Consider the following 19,325-nt stretch of genomic DNA (forward strand, 5'->3'; position numbering starts at 1 on the left):
AAAACAACATCACGGTAAGCACATCCGCTTTTATGAAGGACAAACATCCAGATGGATGAAGATAGAGAATTACAGAAAATGTCTTGCCGTTAAAAGGATAGTTCAACATTTTGGCAAATTGGCCCATTGCCATAATCCCTATAGTTTTAGCAGTAGGTTCGTTACCTTTAATTGTCGGTGCAAGCTATTTTTAGAATGGCAGAGCGGAGCGGCGAGATGCTCAGAGCTACACTACTGAGGCTAATGGGATTTCTTGGTTTCCCTCATCAAACTCATCAAATACAAAATACAAAACTCCAAAACGCTCTGGTGGACAAGTTGTGACCTGCACATTCACCATGCTATGAGATAATAACAGAACGTTACGAAACTGAGCCGTTTTCGAGGTAAATACAGAGACTGCTTGCTGAAAAACTGTCCCTGTTGGGGACATCACCATTGGTACGTTCTGTTATTATCTCATAGCGTGATGAATGTGCAGGTCACAACTTGTCCACCAGAGCGTTTTGGAGTTGTTTGATTGTGTATTTGATGAGTTTGATGAGGGAAACCAAGAAATCCCATGAGCCTCCGTAGCGTAGCTCTGAGCAGCTCAAGGCTCTGCTCCGCCGTTCTAAAAATAGCTTGCACCGACAATTAAAGGGACAACGAGGAGTTTTGGAAAGCAAAGTAAGGAAACCGAAAGTAAGGAAACGCTGGTCGGCTCGCCCAGCATTTCCACCATTAATTAAAATAACAAAATAACGATAGAGACAAAACGATATATTTATCGGAAATGGAGCCATTAACAAGTGTGGGTAGCATAGATTCATCCACATTAATGTGAGACTTTTTTTATAACCAAATACAAACTCCTCATTGTCCCTTTAAAGGTAATGAACCTACTCCTATAACTATAGCGATTATGGCAATGGGCCAATTTGCCAGAAATATTGAACTATCCCTTTAACAAAAATGTACAATTCATTGTAAACATGGTAAATAAAAACAAATTGAAGACAAACCTTCATGTATTTTGAAGTAGGCTGATACATTTTTACTACTTTATCATGACCCACACCCCACCCCGCCATAGGTGGCCATACCACGGAGCCAACTGTGTCTGCCATACCGTTCACAATGCAAGGTTATTAGCAGAGGTGGGGACTTGGACTCGAGACTTGAGACTTGACTTGGACTTTTTTGATGACTTAAGACTTGCTTGATCAAATCAAAAAAAGACTTGGACTCGCTTGGGACTTGATGCCAAAGACTTGAGACTCTACTTGGACTTGAGAGCAAAGACTTGAGACTCTACTTGGACTTGAGAGCAAAGACTTGAATTCAAGTCAAGTCACATGCAGCAAGCACAAATATTAAAATATTTTAAAAAGTGTCACATCAATGTTTTACTGTAGCAGCCAGCCAGAGACGTTTATATAGAACTCACTCCTGTTATCAGTCTTGGCTGTAGCCTATAATTAATGCCAACACACTAATGCCTACCACACAGATAATGTGGCTGATTTTGCCCCGATTTTCCCCCTTCCGACCAAAGACAAAAATCGCCTGATTATCTTGGCTCTTAAGAGTATTTTATGAGATTCTCCTGTAGTGTGTGGTGTTTTAAGATTTAAATTCTCCCAACAATCGACTCGTAAAACGGTCGGCGGCGACAATCGTAATTATTAAACATGTTCAATATTTACGATTGTTGGCCCCAACAATTTGTGACTGTTTGGATCAAAAGTCGGCTTGTGTGTGGGGGAACCCGACAATCCTGAGTCACCGGCTCCGCGGAATGTGACGTGAAATTGAATGTAACCAATAAAGAAGCAGCTGACTGCAGCACATGTAGCATAACAAACCAGTGTGGCTAACAGCTCCATGGCTACTTTAATAGAGTATCTTTGATGGCTACCACCAACAGAGTAGCTACGTCAGATCACGTTTGATCACACGAGATTTCTGGCGTGTTACTGTACGTCAATTTTAAATAGCTTTATTGGCATGAGAAGGCATGCAGTGCTTATAAAGCATATCACAATAGAATATTAATAAAAATAAACAGATGAATAAGTGACAGAACATTAACAATAAAATATAAACAACTTAACAATTGAGGCGTGGTCGTGATCTTTACGTCATTAATTATAATCGATTTGTTTGGGACTCGAAAAAAAATCTTAGGACTTGGTTGGGACTCGAAAAAAAATCTTAGGACTTGGTTGGGACTCAAAACAAAAATCTTAGGACTTGGACTTGACTTGGGACTTGAGAGCAAAGACTTGAGACTCTACTCGAGACTTGAGAGCAAAGACTCTACTTGGACTTGCAACATAGGGACTTTCTCCCACCTCTGGTTATTAGGCCATACAAGTGTATCTTTATTATTCAATCAAAAAAAAGTATTTGAGACCCAAAAAATTGCGTTTGAACCCTTTTTTTCTTTGATTGAAAGTTTTTTTTTCTTAATTGAAGTGTGTTATTATTTTATTGAACATTTTTTGTTTAAATCAACTTTTTTTGTTTTTGTTTAGTTGAATAATAAAGACACAGATGTATCTCCATACCAGAATAAACGAGACATAACTAGATATCACAGTAGAAAACTTTAAATCTGTAGGCTACTGAATCTCTCTCCTGACTCCATGGGTCGGTGCTAACGCCGCTGTTTGTTGACGTGAACCTGCCTCCATCTCTCTCGCGTCCAGCGGCCGTTGTTCTGCGCCACCTCGTGCAGCAGGTCCATGAAGGCGTACTCGTTGCCACGCAACAGCGTCTCATCGTCCGGCGAGGCCCCGCTGGACCGAGCCCTGGAGCCGGAGCCTGTGTTGTCCGGCCTGCTGGTCTCGTCTCTCTTGGGGCTGCGGCTGTTTTGTGCAGGTTTCTCCACAGACTTGATAACCTGCTGCCTTTGGTTGCGTTTTTCCTTATTTACAGTTTGGTTTCTACTTCCGGCCTGTGCCACTTTGACTTGGTCCTCCTCTTTCTTGATGTCACTTTGAGCTTGAACCTCGCTGAATTTCAATTTCATGCCAGGTGGATTTACTTTCAAGCGATCTTTGTTTGTAGACGTTACATCTTCAATTTGATTCTCCACTTTTTCATCCTCATGAGTACAAAAACTTGGAGGCTCCTGTTTGTTTGGACCCTTCTCCTCAGTTTCCTTCTCCTCCTCCTCCATCTCCTGCATCATTTTACATCTCGCCTGCCACTGAACAGCAGTAGGAGGCCAGGTGGAGATCCTCCCTATAACTTTCCCCATCTGTGACCTTTGACCCCTTGAGCTGTCGGTGGGCTGTTTGCTGAGATTATCCAGGTTGGGTTTGTTGGCGCTGGTGCTGCTGGTGATGCCGCCGATGCTCAGATATGCTACAGTGTCAGTGCTGACAGAAACACAGTGGGAGTTGTCATCCAGACTCCCGCCGGCGTCGGTTCGTCTCTGAGTCGTGACGGGAGCGTTTGTGAGATTTTCTGTCTGAATTCCTCCCGCTTCATTTTCCACTTTCTGCTCTCCGTCTGCTGCCTCTCTGTCTGATGACTGAGCCTCCGTCTCGTGCTGCAACGCCACTTGATCTTTCACAGACACACAAGAAGGAGACATGAAGAGAATAGCACCGGCCGACTTAGCTCTGACTCCAGTGAAAGGCCTCCATCCCGTCCCCTCCGGGTCTCTGCTCTCTTCTGGTGACGGATCAAGGTTTGATCTGCTGTCGTTCTCCACCTCCTTCACTTCTTCTTGTTCTTTTTCTTCTTCTGGACGTCCTGGCATCACAGTTTTGTTGTTGCGTCTCCTCCTGTGCCGCAGCACCAGGAAACACACCACAAACAGCAGCACACACAGGACGACTGCAGGGGAGGCGAGATGTTGTCATTTAATCAGCACTTAAACAGAAATATGCAAAAAAATATGAAGTAAAACAAACTTACCTATCACAATGATGAGTGTGCAGACGGTATTTGTATCTGAATTTGAGGTCACACACGTTTCTAGAAGGAACAACACTATTTATTTAATTTAAGGACTGAAGCCAGTGTCTGAATCTTATATTTTTGTATTTTAAACATCAAACACACCGGTCGCTCCAGTGGGAGGAAGGGTCAAGGTCTCTGTCTCTGATGGTGGTGCAGTCACGTGTGTTGCTGTGGGGAACAAGAGAAATGCTAAACAATAGGCAGAGTCTTCAAAATGTGTTGTTAGATAACAAAAAATAGATAGGAATATAGATTTTTAATCAGCATCAAAACATAGTTTAAGTTGAAGAAAATCCGGACAGATCAGACTTTTTAATCATACAAAAGGATGAAATCCACAGGTTATTTCAACATGTTGCTTTGGCGCCATCTGCAGGTGAAAATACTACAACACTAAATTTCAGGAATATCCATAGCAAGTGAACGTACTTGTCCTCAAACTAAAGCTGCACAATTTGACTTTTTGAAATTATTACACCTGTGATACTCCAGCAAAAGTAAACATTTGTTTAATTAAGGAAAACTGTGACAAAAAGAAGTAAAAGTACCAGTTTGTCTTGTGCGTTCATCAGTGGACAATGGTCGGGCAGATGTTTCTGTTGTTGGTTGTGTCGGGTCTGTTGCTGCAGAGAACAACATCAGAAACAAACTCAATTTAAAACTGTGATGAAGAATTTTAAACATCAAAAACTGGAATGAGAAGAAGCAACAAGTACCAGTGTGTGCAGAGACTGTTGTGGGTGCATCAGTGGATCTGTTTTGGACAGACGTTGTTTGAAGTGAAGCTGTCACAACTTCTACTAAAGGAAACAAGAGTCATAAAAGACCCAAAGTGAACAGATGGAGGAGGAGTTTATTTTCCTTTAACTTTTCTGGATTCTTAGTCTTTGATAAGGAAATTAATTATACAATTAGCTTAAAGGGACAACGAGGAGTTTCTATTTGGTCATAAAAAAGTCTCACATTAATGTGGATGAATCTACGCTGTCTTGTTAATGGGCCCTTTTTCGATAAATATATCATTTTGTCTCTATCGTTATTTTGTTATTATTAGTGGTGGTGGAAATGCTGGTCGAGCCGACCAGCGTTTCCTTACTTTCGGTTTCGCAGCGAGTCATGAGAATAACGTAGCTGAATCACCGTTTATGGTCAGAACTACGACGGTATGTGATCGTCTTCGAACCTCTGACTTTAATTCTTGATGAATGAAAACATGAGTCCGTCTTGCGCCGGTCAAAGAATTTCACGGTGCGCGCGGGGGCTCATAAATGTAGTGTGAAAACGCTTCGCTTTTCCAAAACTCCTCGTTGTCCCTTTACCTCAAGATGCAATAGGCCAAGCCAACACAATTTGGCTCTATAAGAGAAACGCAGAAAATACCAGTTCCTAGCGTTATTTATTGGATTGAGAAAAAATGCTAGTTTCCACATTTTGTTCTAAAAAACAAAAAATAAAAACACAAAATGATGTTGTAGGTACTGTTAGCAAAGTTCATGATTAGATGTCAATATCTATCAGAGTTTCCTAGGAAAAAAAAACTTGAGTGTTTAAGTTTCAAATTATGTTGTTATTCGACGCTGTAATCTTTTGCTTTGGATATTGTTTGACTTTTAGGTTTCACTTTGATTATTGACTAAATAAAACTGGCACATTTTCTGTTTGATCAAGAAACATGATGTATTTATTTGTACTGGAACATGATATTGACACCAACTATTGTGACTCACCTTGGCCTTTTACTGGAAATCACACAAAAATCAGCTACGAAAAGTTTTCAGTAAAATCTCTGGTATATATGAGACCTTTGAAAGTAAAGTGAAAGACAGAGGAGAGGACCCAGATGTACCAGAGGTTGCAGGGACTGTTGGGGGTGTATCAGTGGGTATGAGGTCGGCTGTTTGTGAGGCTGACGTTGGTTCAGGTGAAGGTAACGTCACACACTCCGACACGTTCCACACAGGTCGACCCCTCAGAGTAGGCGGAGTCTCACAGGTGACGTCCATCGGTCGGTCCAGCAGAGATCTGTTCTGAAGGTCTGAGGAGGAAAGCAGCTTTAAAGGAGACATATACTGTAATGCCCCTTTTCCCACAAATTAAAATAGTTCCCAGGTGTCTTAGAGCCCGTCCAGACAGATACGGATTTAATTAATCTGTATACGTTTTTTATCGTTTAGCATTTTGTCCAGACGGAAGTGGTGTTTGGGGGGGTTAAAGCGGTATTTTTTTTCTGAAAACGCTGCTCCAGCGTTTCATGTCATACTCCCCGCCGCTCTGTAACCTGAGACACACCGCGACACGTTACAGTCTATGGACATAACGTAACATAACGACAACTATTACTACTCAGACACTGTAGCTGAATCGCGCCCGTTAAATCATCATCAATCGTCATATTCACACTGACATGACTCCCAGTCAACTTTTAATCGACTTATAATGTTTGGAGTTTGAATACAGCGGGAAGCTTTCCGTCTTCTTTGATTGTGGTGTTTATGTGTGGAAGCGTTACAGCGCCACACACAGGCCTGGAGTATGTACTACAGCATTTTGAGTCAATTTTAGTGGATTCATGTGTAGATGCAGATATTTCCTGAAACAAAGTTGTGTTTATGGAGTTTTTTTTGGGTGTAGTCTTGGGTGTAGCTCCGTTTATGTGTGGACCAGGCCTCGGTGCCTGTCCCTTTAAATACAAATGAGCCATTGCTCACCCCAACCCGCCCCCTCTACTGGTATCAGTACTCACAGGTAGGGGTGGTAGTATGCAAATTTAACTAATGACATCCTGTATGACAACTGAGGGAACAGCTCGTTATGGCTAGGGAGCCTGCAAATTACACATTTTTTTCGTCAGTTCTCACATTTTGGGGGCTGGAAGTCAAGACAAACACCCAAATATATGTTGAAGAGCCTTCAAAAGTAGTATTTCCATGTCACCTTTAAGTTTTCTGTTGTTGTTTGTCTCGTATTTCACAAACCTTGTATGTAGAGGACAAACTCTTCAGCTGCACACGAACAGTCCCAGGGGTTCCCGTCTAGCCTGATCCTGGTGGACGTGAGAGTCCTGAAGACCTGCGGTGAGACCCGAGTCAGTCTGTTCCCGGACAGGTCCAGCTCAGACAAGTTGGTCTGTGAGAGGAAACTGTTGGACTCAATGGTCCTGATTCTGTTCATCCTCAGACTGAGCTTGGTGAGGCCGGTCAGTCCAGTCAGCGTGGACTCACTCAGGACTTCAATCTGGTTTTCTTCAAGGCTGATGTCCCTGAGGAGAGCGGGCTGGCCGAACCAGTTTGAGTTCATCTGCGTGAGCTCGTTGCGTTTTAGACTGACACTCGTGAGGTTCTGTAGCGAACCGAAGGCCCCGTCAGCGATCCCTGTGACGCCGGCACTGTCGATCTTGAGCCTGGTCACTGAGGCGAGGTTGCTGCTGCGAAACACGGTGGCGTTGATCTCCCCAATGTCTTGAAGGAGTATCACAAGGGTCAAAAACCCGGGGCTGAAATCTAAGAGAATTCAGATTATTAGACATCTTGCATCATGTTCAGAATATTTTTTCAGACCTGTTGCTGCTTTTCTCAGCAGAGGAAAGTTACAAGACTCAATTGGTCCTGATTGGAAAAGATCCAAAAAGGATTTGGGGTCTTAACCTTGGTTTTCTTTCCAGTGAACAAAACTAAAGTAAAGAAGGAACCAATCATATCAGGATTAAAATTAAAGGGATAGTTCAACATTTTTGGCTAATTGGCCCATTGCCATTATCCCTATTAGCAGTAGGTTCGTTACCTATGATTGTTGGTGCAAGCTATTTTTAGAACAGCAGAGCAGAGCGGCGAACTGCTCAGAACTACACTACGGAGGCTAGTGGGATTTCTTGGTTTCCCTCATCAAACTCATCAAATACACAATCCAACAACTCCAAAACGCTCTGGTGGACAAGTTGTGACCTGTACATTCACCACGCTATGAGATAATAACAGAACATTACGAGATGGAGTTGTTTTCGAGGTAAATTCATACAAAACCGCTGATGCACGTTCCTGATGAGGGCAGTTTTTCGGCAAGTAGTCTCCGCATTGACTCGAAAACAACTCCAACATCCTATCTCCTAGCGTGGTGAATGTATAGGTCACAACTTGTCCACCAGAGCGTTTTGGAGTTGTTGGATTGTGTATTTGATGAGTTTGATGAGGGAAACCAAGAAATCCCATTAGCCTCCATAGCTCGTGGCTCTGCTCCGCCGTTCTAAAAACAGCTTGCACCGACAATTAACTAGGCTTATGGCAATGGGCTAATTTGCCAACATGTTGAACTATCCCTTTAATGTAATGCAGCTGATTATTAAACACTGAATCAAACCTTGAGTTCTTACCAAAGGGGGTGTTTTGGCAGATGAGCACTGGTCCTTCTCCGTCACATGATTGGCTCAGTGGCACATTCACCAGCAACACAGCGAGAGCGGCTACGACTGTGGAGAAACAGGATTCACCTGATTCTTGATTCTTGTTTTTCTAAGTGTTGTACAAGTATGAAACAAGAAGACTCACCTATCATAGTGATCGGTCTCATCAACGCAGGATGCAGCTTCTACGGCTCGGACAGTTTACTGAGTGTGATGACGGTCTTGTGATCACCTGAACTACCAGGTGTGGAAAAATAAAACACGGTTGCTATGGGAGATCAGAGTTTGCCATGGTTATGAGCTCTGGCGTGAAGGAATCATCACGAAAGCCGCTGTTCCAGTTGGTTGGTGGAGTGCGAGGCTCCAGGGGAGGTCTGGGGGACATTTTGACAATGTAAGTTGCTTAAATTAGAAAACATGGTGTCATGACGGATGATACTTTTTTCCTTCTTAATTGGTTTGAGATGATTCAGCTCATTTTAAAGGTCCCAAAATGGACGAAGTGAGATTTCTGCCTCTTTTAATTATAAATCAGTCGGTCTAAGTTCTATATTAATACTGTGAAAGTATCAAAGTTTCATTTCACAGAGGAATGCACAGCCTGTATTCAGAAATTAAGGCTTAAATGAAAACGAGCTGTTAGGACTTCTGTACCTTTGTGATGTCAGGGGTTTCTCTGTGTTACTTGAAATCTACTGTGTCCCAATTCATGTAATCGTCATTGGGACACAGCAAGTATCTTATTTTTATTTGCTCGCTCAGAATAGAGTCAGCCAATCAGAAGAGAGACTCTGCACCTCCTCTGTTCTGATTGGCTGACACTGTAAAAAGATAAATTAACATGCCAGTGAGAAGGTGCAGCAACACTTTTAGTTCACCAAGAAACAGACAAAAAGAGTGAATAAACAACAAATTACTGTGATACAGGTGAGCGGTTAAAGGTTAAAATCAGTGTGGTGTGTGAAACTAGCAAAAGAAAAAAATCAAACAGTGAGTCTCACAGATGAACAAATCAAGCCATGAGAGAAAGAACAGAAAAAAAAGAAAAAAAATGTGACTTTTATTCACTTGAAAATTTATTCTGTTTCAGTGCTTCCATTTCAAAATAAATAGATGGCATGGGATCAAAGATAAAATCAACAAGGATGAAAAGTACACTAGTGTAACAAAAATGGTGACCAAATGCCAATACAATCTTTTAGTTAACATAAAAATACACTCACATACAGTTAAAGATCTACCACCCTCCCCCAACCCAACCCAAACCCTCCCAACCCCCCAAAATAACCTCCAAAATGTTGCAAATGGCAAATCAAGTATTTGTAGTTTTTGGAGACAGCAGTAGTATCATTTCAGCGGAGGCCCTTCAGATTTGTGTCAGTATTAAATCTTAGCGTTTGGTTTAGTTTTCACACTATTTTCATTTATTTATTGATTTATTATTTCGGAGCGCACGACAGCAGTGTTATCATTAATTAGTTCTTAAGTTTTTTTATGCCCATTCAAAAAAAAAAAAAAGGGTAACAGTTCCCAAAACAAACAGAAAGTAAAGTGCTTGTGCAACACTTCTGGTTGTTCTCGAGGCCAACGAACGGTTTCTAAAAAAAAAAAAAAAGCAAAGAAAGCACTTTGATGAATGTTAAAGACAGAGAGAAGAGAGAGAAGAGAGAGAGACGACGTGGCAGTGTTTGTCAACACCTTGGAGGAATGTTCTTTAATGTTGGTAAATAACTGAACCACAGCCCCAACGCCACCAACCAACCCTAACCCCACCCACACACACAGAGAGACATCCCCTTCCCCTCCCCGCTTTGTGAATATATCAAATACTGTCATTTGAACCGGTTACAGAGCAGCACGAAAACACTCTTCACAACAAGAGTGTATGTGTATGTGTGTGTGTGTGTGTGCCACTCTTGTGGTTAATAAAGATGGGACAGGCCGACAAAAACACTCAAGGGGGGGCAGGAGGGAGGAGACAGGAAGAAAGGGAGGAAGAGGGAGTTACATTGCATGAAAGAAGCCGTCGACAAGTGTTCATGAGTGCACCTTTATACAGGACAATTCAAGAGTGCCCAGTGGAGAGAAAACACAACTAAGCTCTAAACATCAGAGAATTCCTGTTATGATGAAAACACATAACATCAGCTCAAACTCTATACCACATTGCTTTAATTATAATTATAATAATAATAATAATAATTAAAAATAAAAGCTAAAACAAAAAGAAAAAAAGCATCATTTCTGTACCAAAGCCTATCATTCGCCCTCTTTTGACACCCTTAAGAAAAAGGATGGTCAAACATTTATCTTTAAAATGACCGTCGTTTATGTTTTTTTTGTTTGTTTTCTTTAGTTTTTTTCTCAGCTATACACATATCCAGTGCTACACGATCAGCGTCTAGTTTTAAAAAGCGGTTGAATAAATAGACGATAGTACCACGATGCGTGAAAGGCCAACGGATGTCTGTCACTGCGACAAAACAAGAAGAAGACAGTTCAGAGCAGCAGGTTTTTTGGAGATCCCTGGTGAGGCAAAATCGGTAATGCCAGCCTGATTTGACAGATTCGACAGTCCACACAGGAAGAGATTGGTGTTTTTACGGTCCTAAAGGGTCGATAAGAAAGGTCCCTTCGCTTTTCAGACTTTTCTGAAAAGGAGGGACAGAAATCCCCCCCTCCCCGCCGATGTCCCCCACTCCCTTCTGTCCGAATCCAAAGTCCAAAAGGAGAGAGGCGCTTCCGGAGGGGAGGAGGAGGAGGAGGAGGAAGGATTTTAGTGCTGCAGCTGAGCTCCTGACCATGACAGTGCTGAACTAATAAATACTCCATGTAAAAAATGAACATCCACCACATACTAGAGAGACAGAGAGAGGAGGGAGGGAGGAGGCAAGGAGGGAGGGGGGAGAAAAACAAAATGCCACATGCTTGACTCGTGGTCGTCGTAGAAAAAACAGAGTAACCCCCCTCAAAACAGATCCACGCTCCGAGATCGAGAGAATCACACGGAGAAGAAGAAGGAGGAGAATAAGAAGAAGCAGATTCAGCCGGCATTCCTCTTTTTGTTGCAAGCACCAGTTCCTCAGACCACCTGTTACACACACACACACACACACACACACACACACACACACACACACACATTCACAAACAGGCATACACACAGACACACACACGCACACCTTTTCCCTTGTTTCTGTCTCGGTCCACCTACACATGACCACATGCTCACAGATGTGGCGTCTCCTGAGTAGGTTTCCAGACCAACATGGCGGAGAGCGTCGATGCAGTCTATTCAGGACACAAGCGAGATGGGGGGGAGAAGATGATTTGGATGACAGGAAGGAAGGGGTTAAAAATCCAGCCTGCTATTTTACACTTTTCTTTGGCACAGAGCCTCTCTTGGCCTGCCACAGGTGGTTGTGGATGGTCAGGGCGTCCACGCTGACGGACACAGTCTTGGCAGGAATGACGGTGAACTGCTTCCGGTCCGAGCTGTACTTGTACAGCTTGTCGATCATCTTCTTGCTGATGCTCTTGGGCCCCGTGCCCGTCAGCTTGTGGATCTCCTCCGTGTCGGGGAAGTACGAGTAGAGCGCCCTGAACTGGCAGCCGCCGTCGCGAAACAGGATCATCATGTGGTTGGACTCGCACTTCTCCAACTCCTGGTTTCAGACGGGAGACAGAAAAAAACACTGGTTAATATCGGAGGTCACAAACATTCGCCTGCATTTATACAGCAGGCGAAGTCTAATGCTGGGCTGACACCAAAAGATTTTCACAGTCACAGACTAAAAACTGAAATTTTAGGAGTCATAGCGCTCTCCCGTCATCTCGATTGATAAGTATAAGGCGGCAATCAGAGCTGTTCTAGATCAGTTTTTTCCTAGTCTTGGCCTTGTGATGGTGGCGTCATAAGGCCACATAAGTCTTTCAGTCTTTGCGGTGACCTAACACAATCAACAACCGATAGATGAGCTCTAACAAAACCAGAAATAGGAAACCTGGCAGACAAACTAACAAAAGAGCGGCATGGACCAGTCCCAGCCTGGTCAGATGCGGGCATGAACTGATGAAGCCTCTTGGATAAGAGGTGAAACGTCTTCTAAGACAAATAACCAGTTGCCAAGTTGCGTTCGATTGAAATTTCCTTGAGAAAACTATGACCTGGATGAATGAGAATATTCACAGGCTCCCCCCCCCATGACAGAGTGGAGAAGGAAAAGCGATGGACAGACATAGCAGAGGACCAGTAGTTGTCGTCTTGCAAAGAGCAAGATTCAGTCTTTGTAAAATCTCAGTCTGAGACTAAAAACTCTACAACTTGTCTTTAGATGTGAGCAGGTGTGAGAAGAAAGTTTTCCAAGAGTCTTTTCCAAATCTTTTCAAAGTCTTCTGATGTACAGGTAGCATTAAGACCTGGAAAGCTGAGTGAGCAATAGAACATTTATTTTTAATTTATTTATTTATGTATTTTTACTAGGAAACCACCTTTCAAAATTTAGATGGAATCTTAAATCTTAAGATCAGATATTTATCTGATCATAAAAGCATATTTGAACAGAGTTCCTGCTCTTGTGTTGTGTCAAAAACAATGAAGGTGACATCTTCTGTGAAACTCCTTTGTTTTGCTTCAACAAATGTTCAAAAGCCTCTTAACATTACATCAACACTGATTTACAACAAAGAAGGGAAGTATTTCAGTAACTAATAAATCATTTGTCAGGAGATTAACCCATTCCCTATGAACGCCTTGAGCCAAGTGACTCCAACTTTGGCCACAGGAGGCAGCAGCGCACCACCACCTCAGTGGATGTGTTTTTTCCCCAGGTGATATTTGTCTGCTCCATGTGTTTGTTAATTGTGTCTTAGGAAAATTATGTAACACGATTAAACATGGTCGACATATTGTGTCAGGCAAGTGAAAGAATGTGTTGTCCTTCCTCTCAGGGCCTCGGTAATTAATGACTAATCACATCTCAGCTCTAAAGTTCAGGTCATGAAACGGTTGAGCTTCTAAGCATTCATGGTGGTGAATTATGAACATTTGTTTTGTATGTTTCAACAACACTGACTTTACAGACACGTGTAAACCAAACAGCTCCTGTCAGGAACATGAAGTACCTCTAGAATCTGGTTCTTCTGGGGCTCGTTGACTTTTCCAGCCAGGCAGCAGTGAGCGATTGCATTGTGGATGATTGGCTTGTTTGACTTGGCGCTGGGCTCTTTGAATAGTTTGGGACCTAAAGGAGGAGAAGCCAGTTAGACAACGACACGCCGAGTGTTATGTAATACAAAATAAAACAAGAAAGACAATAATGACTGAGATGACAGTAAATTAACGGCTTCTGCCGTTGAGTTCGACACCTGTGAACTCACCAGTGTACTCAGCCATGGAAGTGATGGATGAAGCAGTGGAGCCGTTGTCCCAGTCTCTCTCTGCAGCTCGACTGTTGTTACGACTGCCAGGAAACGACTCCACAGAGTCACAGCTGGATGAGATAATGGAACGAGGAACAACATGAATTATTACATGGTTATAATAATCTTTTTTAATTTTTTTTATTTTCTATGAAAGCACAAGCTCACAAAGAAAAAGAAAAGTGAAAATATGCTTCTTACCGCTGCGAACCAGCTCCTCCAGAGTTGACACTGTCGGCCTCGTTGGTGGCGGCCGAGGCCAGAGACAGACTGGAGCCTGACTGGGCGTTGCTCAGGTTGTCGGCTGTTAGAAATAATATTACACAACATTTAGAGGCAACTGGAAAAGACACTGTTAAGACTTAACAACCTACAGGAGTTACTGAGAGACAACAGGGTTTCCGCAGTCAGAAAAATCCTCATAACCAACAGTCATGTTCGATATGAATGTGCTATGAATAACTGTGGGCCATGTTCAGGTTGTAATAAAAAGGAAAATAACTGGCGGTTGTTCAACTCGTCCCTGGGCTCAGAAAAAAACAAATGAAGAGCAGCAACCGTGCCGAGACATGTACGAAGAAAAATGTGGCTTGTAGCTAAATGTCAAACCGCTGATGTAATGATCTTACGTGTGGAAGAGCACTTGGAGAAGGTGTCGCTGGAGGATTCCTCCCTGAAGACGGACTTGGGCCGGTGTTTCTGCTTGGGTTTGGGGGTTTTGGGCGTTTTGGGCTTCACCAGCCCCTGCTCCTCAAACATCTCCTGCTGCTTCCTCCGCAGATACTCCTGCTTTATCAGCTCCCTCCGCGTCTTCTCCTCTTCTTTACGCTGCCGGTCCTCCTCCGCCTTTCGCCTGGTGTTGAAATCAAACACACAGCCGTTATAGCGTCTTCATGGTAGAGTAGTATGAATCCTGACTGCTCGGCCTTTACCCAGAGGGACATGTCATGAAAACACGTTTAGAAACATGTGTTCTCTACAAGCAAAAAGGACAATAGCCTTATCATGGACAAACATGGGTAAACCCGCTATCACTGCGTGGTTTATGGCGATGGTTCAAGGGGGTCTCCAACTTTTTCTTGAAATTTTACCACTTTTTTATTTTGAGAAATTTTTATGAAATCTCACTACTTTTTCTTACCACTAGAATTTTTTAAAACTATTTTCTAGAAATGTTTAAACTTTTTTCCAGAAATCTCTCCATAATCTTTCCAAAAATTCACACCTAATTTGAACGTACATTGACTAAGTAAATATTTGTGTATTTCTGGTGTTTGCTTCAAAAATTTGTCCAATGGAGATCTGTGGTCTAACTTGTGTCAATTTAGGGGTCCTTGATGTAAAAAAAAAAAGTTTGGGACCTAACCTAGTTTACCTCTGGAAAAAGGGTTCATTTTGTTGGTACTGTTGTATGGACCTAGTCTGTACTGTATGAAAGAATCTGGCCCTGATGCTGTATACTTGTACACCTTTGTGTCATTTTGTTGTTGTCATGTGTTCTTGTATGTGTTTTTATAAAATAAAAATGTAATAAAGATATTGTTTAAAAAAAAGAATAGTATGAATCCTAATGTAAATGTTGGTAGATGGTAGTTTACCGTGCTTCATCTCGTTTCAGCTCAGATTCTGCTTCCAGCTGCTGTTTACGGACTCGAGCCTCCTCGGCTTTCTTCTGCTGCTTCAGCAGGAACGCTGCTCTTTTCTTAGCGAGCTCGTCCTCCGCCTTCTGCTCGTCCTACAACATCAGATGATCGTTTTTATATTTGAAATTCACTTTTTGAATTGAATTACTGACATAAATAAACTTTTCCATGATATTCTAATGTATTGAGATGCACCTGTACATGAATATTGTTAGCTGTACCTTGAAGAAGAAGCCCAAGACTGACTTCTGCTCTCCGTCCCCTCCCTCTGTCGTCCGGTCCTCGGCCCCCACCTCGTCCTCTTTCAGGTCGGACAGATCCACCTCGATCAGGTTGGATTTGCTGCGCTGCGACTCGTCTGACGGGATGTTCTCCTTCCCCGAGCCGTCGGAGGAGTTGAGCTCCGACTCTCTCATGGTGCTGGACAGGCACTCGTCGAAGGACACTTCGGGGGCGGCCACCGCCGTCGGGTCCACTCGGGTCGGCAGCCGCATGTTGGCGTCGTCCTGCAGCCGGAAGGTGGCGCTCCGGATGTGGCCCGCGCCCGGCCTGTCGATTGTCTCTCCCGCTGTGGGCTTCCTGGGGCTGCGGGGCTGCTCCACCCGGGGGGACCTGCCCCCGGCCGACGGCCTCGGGTGTGGTAACGTGTCCGACCCGCTCTGGGTGGGGGTGAGGGTCCGGGGGCCGTGTCGACCCGGCTCCTTGGCTATTTTCAGTTCTGAGGGTTTGGACCTGGAGCTGCGGCCTGAGCTCAGCTTGGGGGGTTTCCTGGCGGGGGCGGAGCCGGAGCCAGCGAGATGCTCCACATAATGAAAGCTGGCCCCCGCCTTAGAGTCACTGTTTTTGTCGGCGGCGGGGGGAGGCGGAGCGGCGCCCGGGGGCGACTGTACATTCTGTTTCATCAACATCTCCTGCTGCAGCGACAGCTGCATCATCTGCTGCTGGATGCTGCCGATGGCGTCGTTCAGCAGCTCGATGGAGCGGCTGCACTCGTTCAGGTCCAGCTCCTCGTCCAGATAGAAGCTCCCGCCGTTTCCTTTCTTGTCGGCTTCTAAGGCACCGGGCGGAGTCGTTCCCTCCAGCTCTTTGTCGCCCCTCAGGACGTCGACGCACATGTCGTCTTTACTCGATGGACCTTTTTCCCCGTTGCGCTCGTCTTTAGGGATGTCAGCTTTCAGCGGGTTGGGTAACGTGTCGCTCTTTCCTCCGCCCTTCTTCACGATGTGCAGGAAAGCTGCCTTCCCAAGCTTCTGCCGCTGCCGCGCCGACAGCACCTCCATCTTCTTCTTCTGGTGCTCGATCGCACGGCGCTTCTCCTCCAGCTGCATACGAAGCTGGACGATTTCTGACGCCAGCACGTTAGCCCCGCCGCCACCGCCATCCCCGGTGCGGTTGCATCCTCCCAGTGGCGAGGAGGGGCTCTGGTCTCGTTTCAGCCTCCAGGAGGAGGCAAGGGGCCCGCTGCTCTCCGATCCGTCCGGAGTCGTCCTCTGGGAGCTGGAGGCGCTGGAGCGGAGGTCGTGGTTGCTGCCGAAGCGCTGCTGCTGGGCTTTGCGCTCTGCGAAGGAGGTCATACGCACGCTGCCGCTGGCCATGCTGCTGGCCTGGGAGTGGGCGCTGAGACAGGGGCTGGAGCGCCCGCTGCCCCCGTTCAAGTCTTTGTCCTCGTGCTCTTTCACATTCATATCCTCTTGGAGTTTTGCCGATTCCTCCTCTTCTTCCTCGTCCTCCTCGTTGAAGGTTTTCCTCTGCCAGTTGGGGTCTTTAGTGGTGATCGCTTCGTCCAAATCCTCCTCCTCCTCGTCCAGGTCTTCCAGCTCAGCGTCCGGGCCCGGGCCAGACTTTGGTTCTTCTGAATCTGAATGCAGGTAGAAACCCCCGGGTGGTTCTCTGGCCGAGGGGTCGACGCTGCTCGTGGCCGCAGGTCTGAAACCGGCCGGAGGCTCCTCTGGCAGGTCTGCGTCCTCAACTGAATGAATGAATAAATGAAAGTTTATTTGAACACAGAATAAAAGAAGAACAAAATAAAAAACAAGACAACAACGCAAAAAATAAAACAACAACGAAAATCATGTTCAAAAGGAGTGGGAAGAAGCCGAAGCTTAAAATAAATCCCACCCCTTCTCCATATGTTAATTCAATATACAGTGGTGGAAAAAAGTTTTCGTACACCCTTAATATTTTCAAATTCCCTGCACATGCGGATCAGGATGTGGTCATGTCTTTCTGAAGAAACCCTCGGACACCCAGATCTTGGTTTGTCTGTATTTCTGCAGAGTGTATCCAACTGCTGAAGGACTGCATCTGCACTTCCTGGCTATCTTGCGGCAGCTGTACCCTTCCTGGCTGAGAATCTGTATCTTTAGGCGTGTTTCCTGCATTAGGTTCATTGTTTCAGCCATTTTTGTCACTAAAGAACGTTCAAAATGTGCTCGCTTTATATAGACATGAAGCACGGCAATAAAAATTGTGCCCTCATTAGTGGATCACTGGTACCAAAATGACCCAATACTCAAATTTCTTATGTATTTTTATTGAAACCAATCAATTTTAAGTTTTTAATGGCTTTTTTTTAGAATTTGTTGAGTATTTCTGCAGTGACTGTACTAAAAGAAATTGCACTTGCAATGCAATATTTCACAAATGCATGGGGTGTCCGAAAAGTTTTTTCCAGCAGTACAATATGTTATAAAATCGTACCTGGAGGAGGGCTGAAGGTTTGGTTTAGGGTGCAGGGTGCTTTTCTGCGAACGGCCGAGGTAGATCCATCGCCTCGGCGTAACGAGCCCCTGCCTGAGGATCGTGGCCCCTCGCCGCTTTCCTCCTCCTTGTTTAGGCATACAGACTTCTCTTTAGCCGCTTTGAGCACGGCAGGCATTAGTGGTTCTAAGTAAAAGCTATCTGGTGCAGGTTTGGACTCAGAGGAGGGTTTGGCAGTCGCTTGCGCCCCGTCCGCCCGTTTGGGAGTGGCGGGAACGTCAGTCCTTGCGACCGCCATTAGTGTTTCTTCCTGGCCCTCGGCGCTGACGTTGCCGAGCAGGCCGTGGCCGTTGACCCTGCGCATCGCTGCCTGCGAGGGCGGGTGGACAGAGGTCTGGTGCTTGGGTGTGACGTTGATCACGTTGGACGCCAGGCTGTCCTTACTTATAGAGCGAGCCAGACTCACACTGTCACCAGAGGCCAGGTCTGCATCGCTGTCTGTAGCCGAGTGTAACATGTAGGGGCTCAGTGTGGACAGTGGTCTGCAGAGAGACAGAGAGAGACACATTTGTCCATAAATCCACCATTTTTTGAGAAATCTCTATGGAAATGTGTAGACATCACTTTAAAATGACCCGTTTCTCTCATTTTTGAGAGTAAAATGAACATTTTGTTGTATTCTGTAAACTACTGACAACATTTCTCCCAAATCTGAAATGAAAAAAATGTCATTTACAACATTAATTTGCAGAAAATGGCAACTGCTCCAAGAACAAAACAGTCTCAGTGTTTTCATACCTCGAATAACACAAAAGGTAATAAGTTAAAGAGGCCATGTGCATTTGTTTTTAACGAAGCCAGCGAAAAATCAATCCGTAGAGCGGTGGATAACATTATATAACATATATATGACGTTATGACGTGTATATTTGTGTAGTCTTAACTGTCATAAACAAAAGATTGCGGGTTACAGAGCGCGTTTGTGTCGAGAGACGAGAGCTAGGACACCGGGGCAGTGGCCAAGTACTGCGCTGATGCTGCAAGGTTGGTTTTCAGCCGTGAGACGCCATGTGAAGGCAGAGCCTCCGTTCTCACTCGTAACAAGTCACAAGTCATGTAGTTAACGATCACAATTACACCAGAGCTTTTCAATTGAGGTAAATGTAGCATCGCCACGGGAAAAGTCTTGCTTACAGCAGAATACTTTT

General features: G+C 44.5%; 2 protein-coding genes across 5 annotated transcripts in view; both read right to left on the bottom strand.

Annotated features, from left to right (window-relative positions):
• Positions 1-2,641: 2,641 nt before the first annotated feature.
• On the bottom strand, positions 2,642-8,860 carry LOC146981248 (uncharacterized). Its single transcript, XM_085788252.1, has 8 exons — positions 8,499-8,860; positions 8,324-8,419; positions 6,933-7,457; positions 5,804-5,992; positions 4,674-4,757; positions 4,060-4,125; positions 3,913-3,972; positions 2,642-3,831 (listed from the first exon to the last, which is right to left on the bottom strand). The coding sequence occupies exons 1-8, from the start codon at positions 8,518-8,520 to the stop codon at positions 2,642-2,644; spliced, it is 2,232 nt and encodes a 743-aa protein (XP_085644378.1). The 5' UTR covers positions 8,521-8,860.
• A 533-nt stretch (positions 8,861-9,393) lies between these two features.
• Positions 9,394-19,325, bottom strand: part of camsap1b (calmodulin regulated spectrin-associated protein 1b) — a 34,185-nt gene continuing 24,253 nt past the window's right edge. For all 4 annotated transcript variants that reach the window (XM_085786299.1, XM_085786300.1, XM_085786298.1 and 1 more), the window contains 8 exons: positions 18,118-18,659; positions 15,639-17,386; positions 15,373-15,509; positions 14,404-14,627; positions 13,976-14,078; positions 13,733-13,845; positions 13,478-13,596; positions 9,394-12,018 (listed from right to left, as the gene is read on the bottom strand). In XM_085786299.1, the coding sequence (XP_085642425.1) occupies positions 11,722-12,018; positions 13,478-13,596; positions 13,733-13,845; positions 13,976-14,078; positions 14,404-14,627; positions 15,373-15,509; positions 15,639-17,386; positions 18,118-18,659 (3,283 nt within the window). In that variant the 3' untranslated portion in view covers positions 9,394-11,721. The remainder of the gene's footprint in view (positions 12,019-13,477; positions 13,597-13,732; positions 13,846-13,975; positions 14,079-14,403; positions 14,628-15,372; positions 15,510-15,638; positions 17,387-18,117; positions 18,660-19,325) is intronic.

Source organism: Trachurus japonicus, chromosome 9 (genome assembly GCF_045865225.1).
Source record: "Trachurus japonicus isolate A0001 chromosome 9, Traja_1.0".
In the NCBI taxonomy this organism is placed as follows: domain Eukaryota; kingdom Metazoa; phylum Chordata; class Actinopteri; order Carangiformes; family Carangidae; genus Trachurus; species Trachurus japonicus.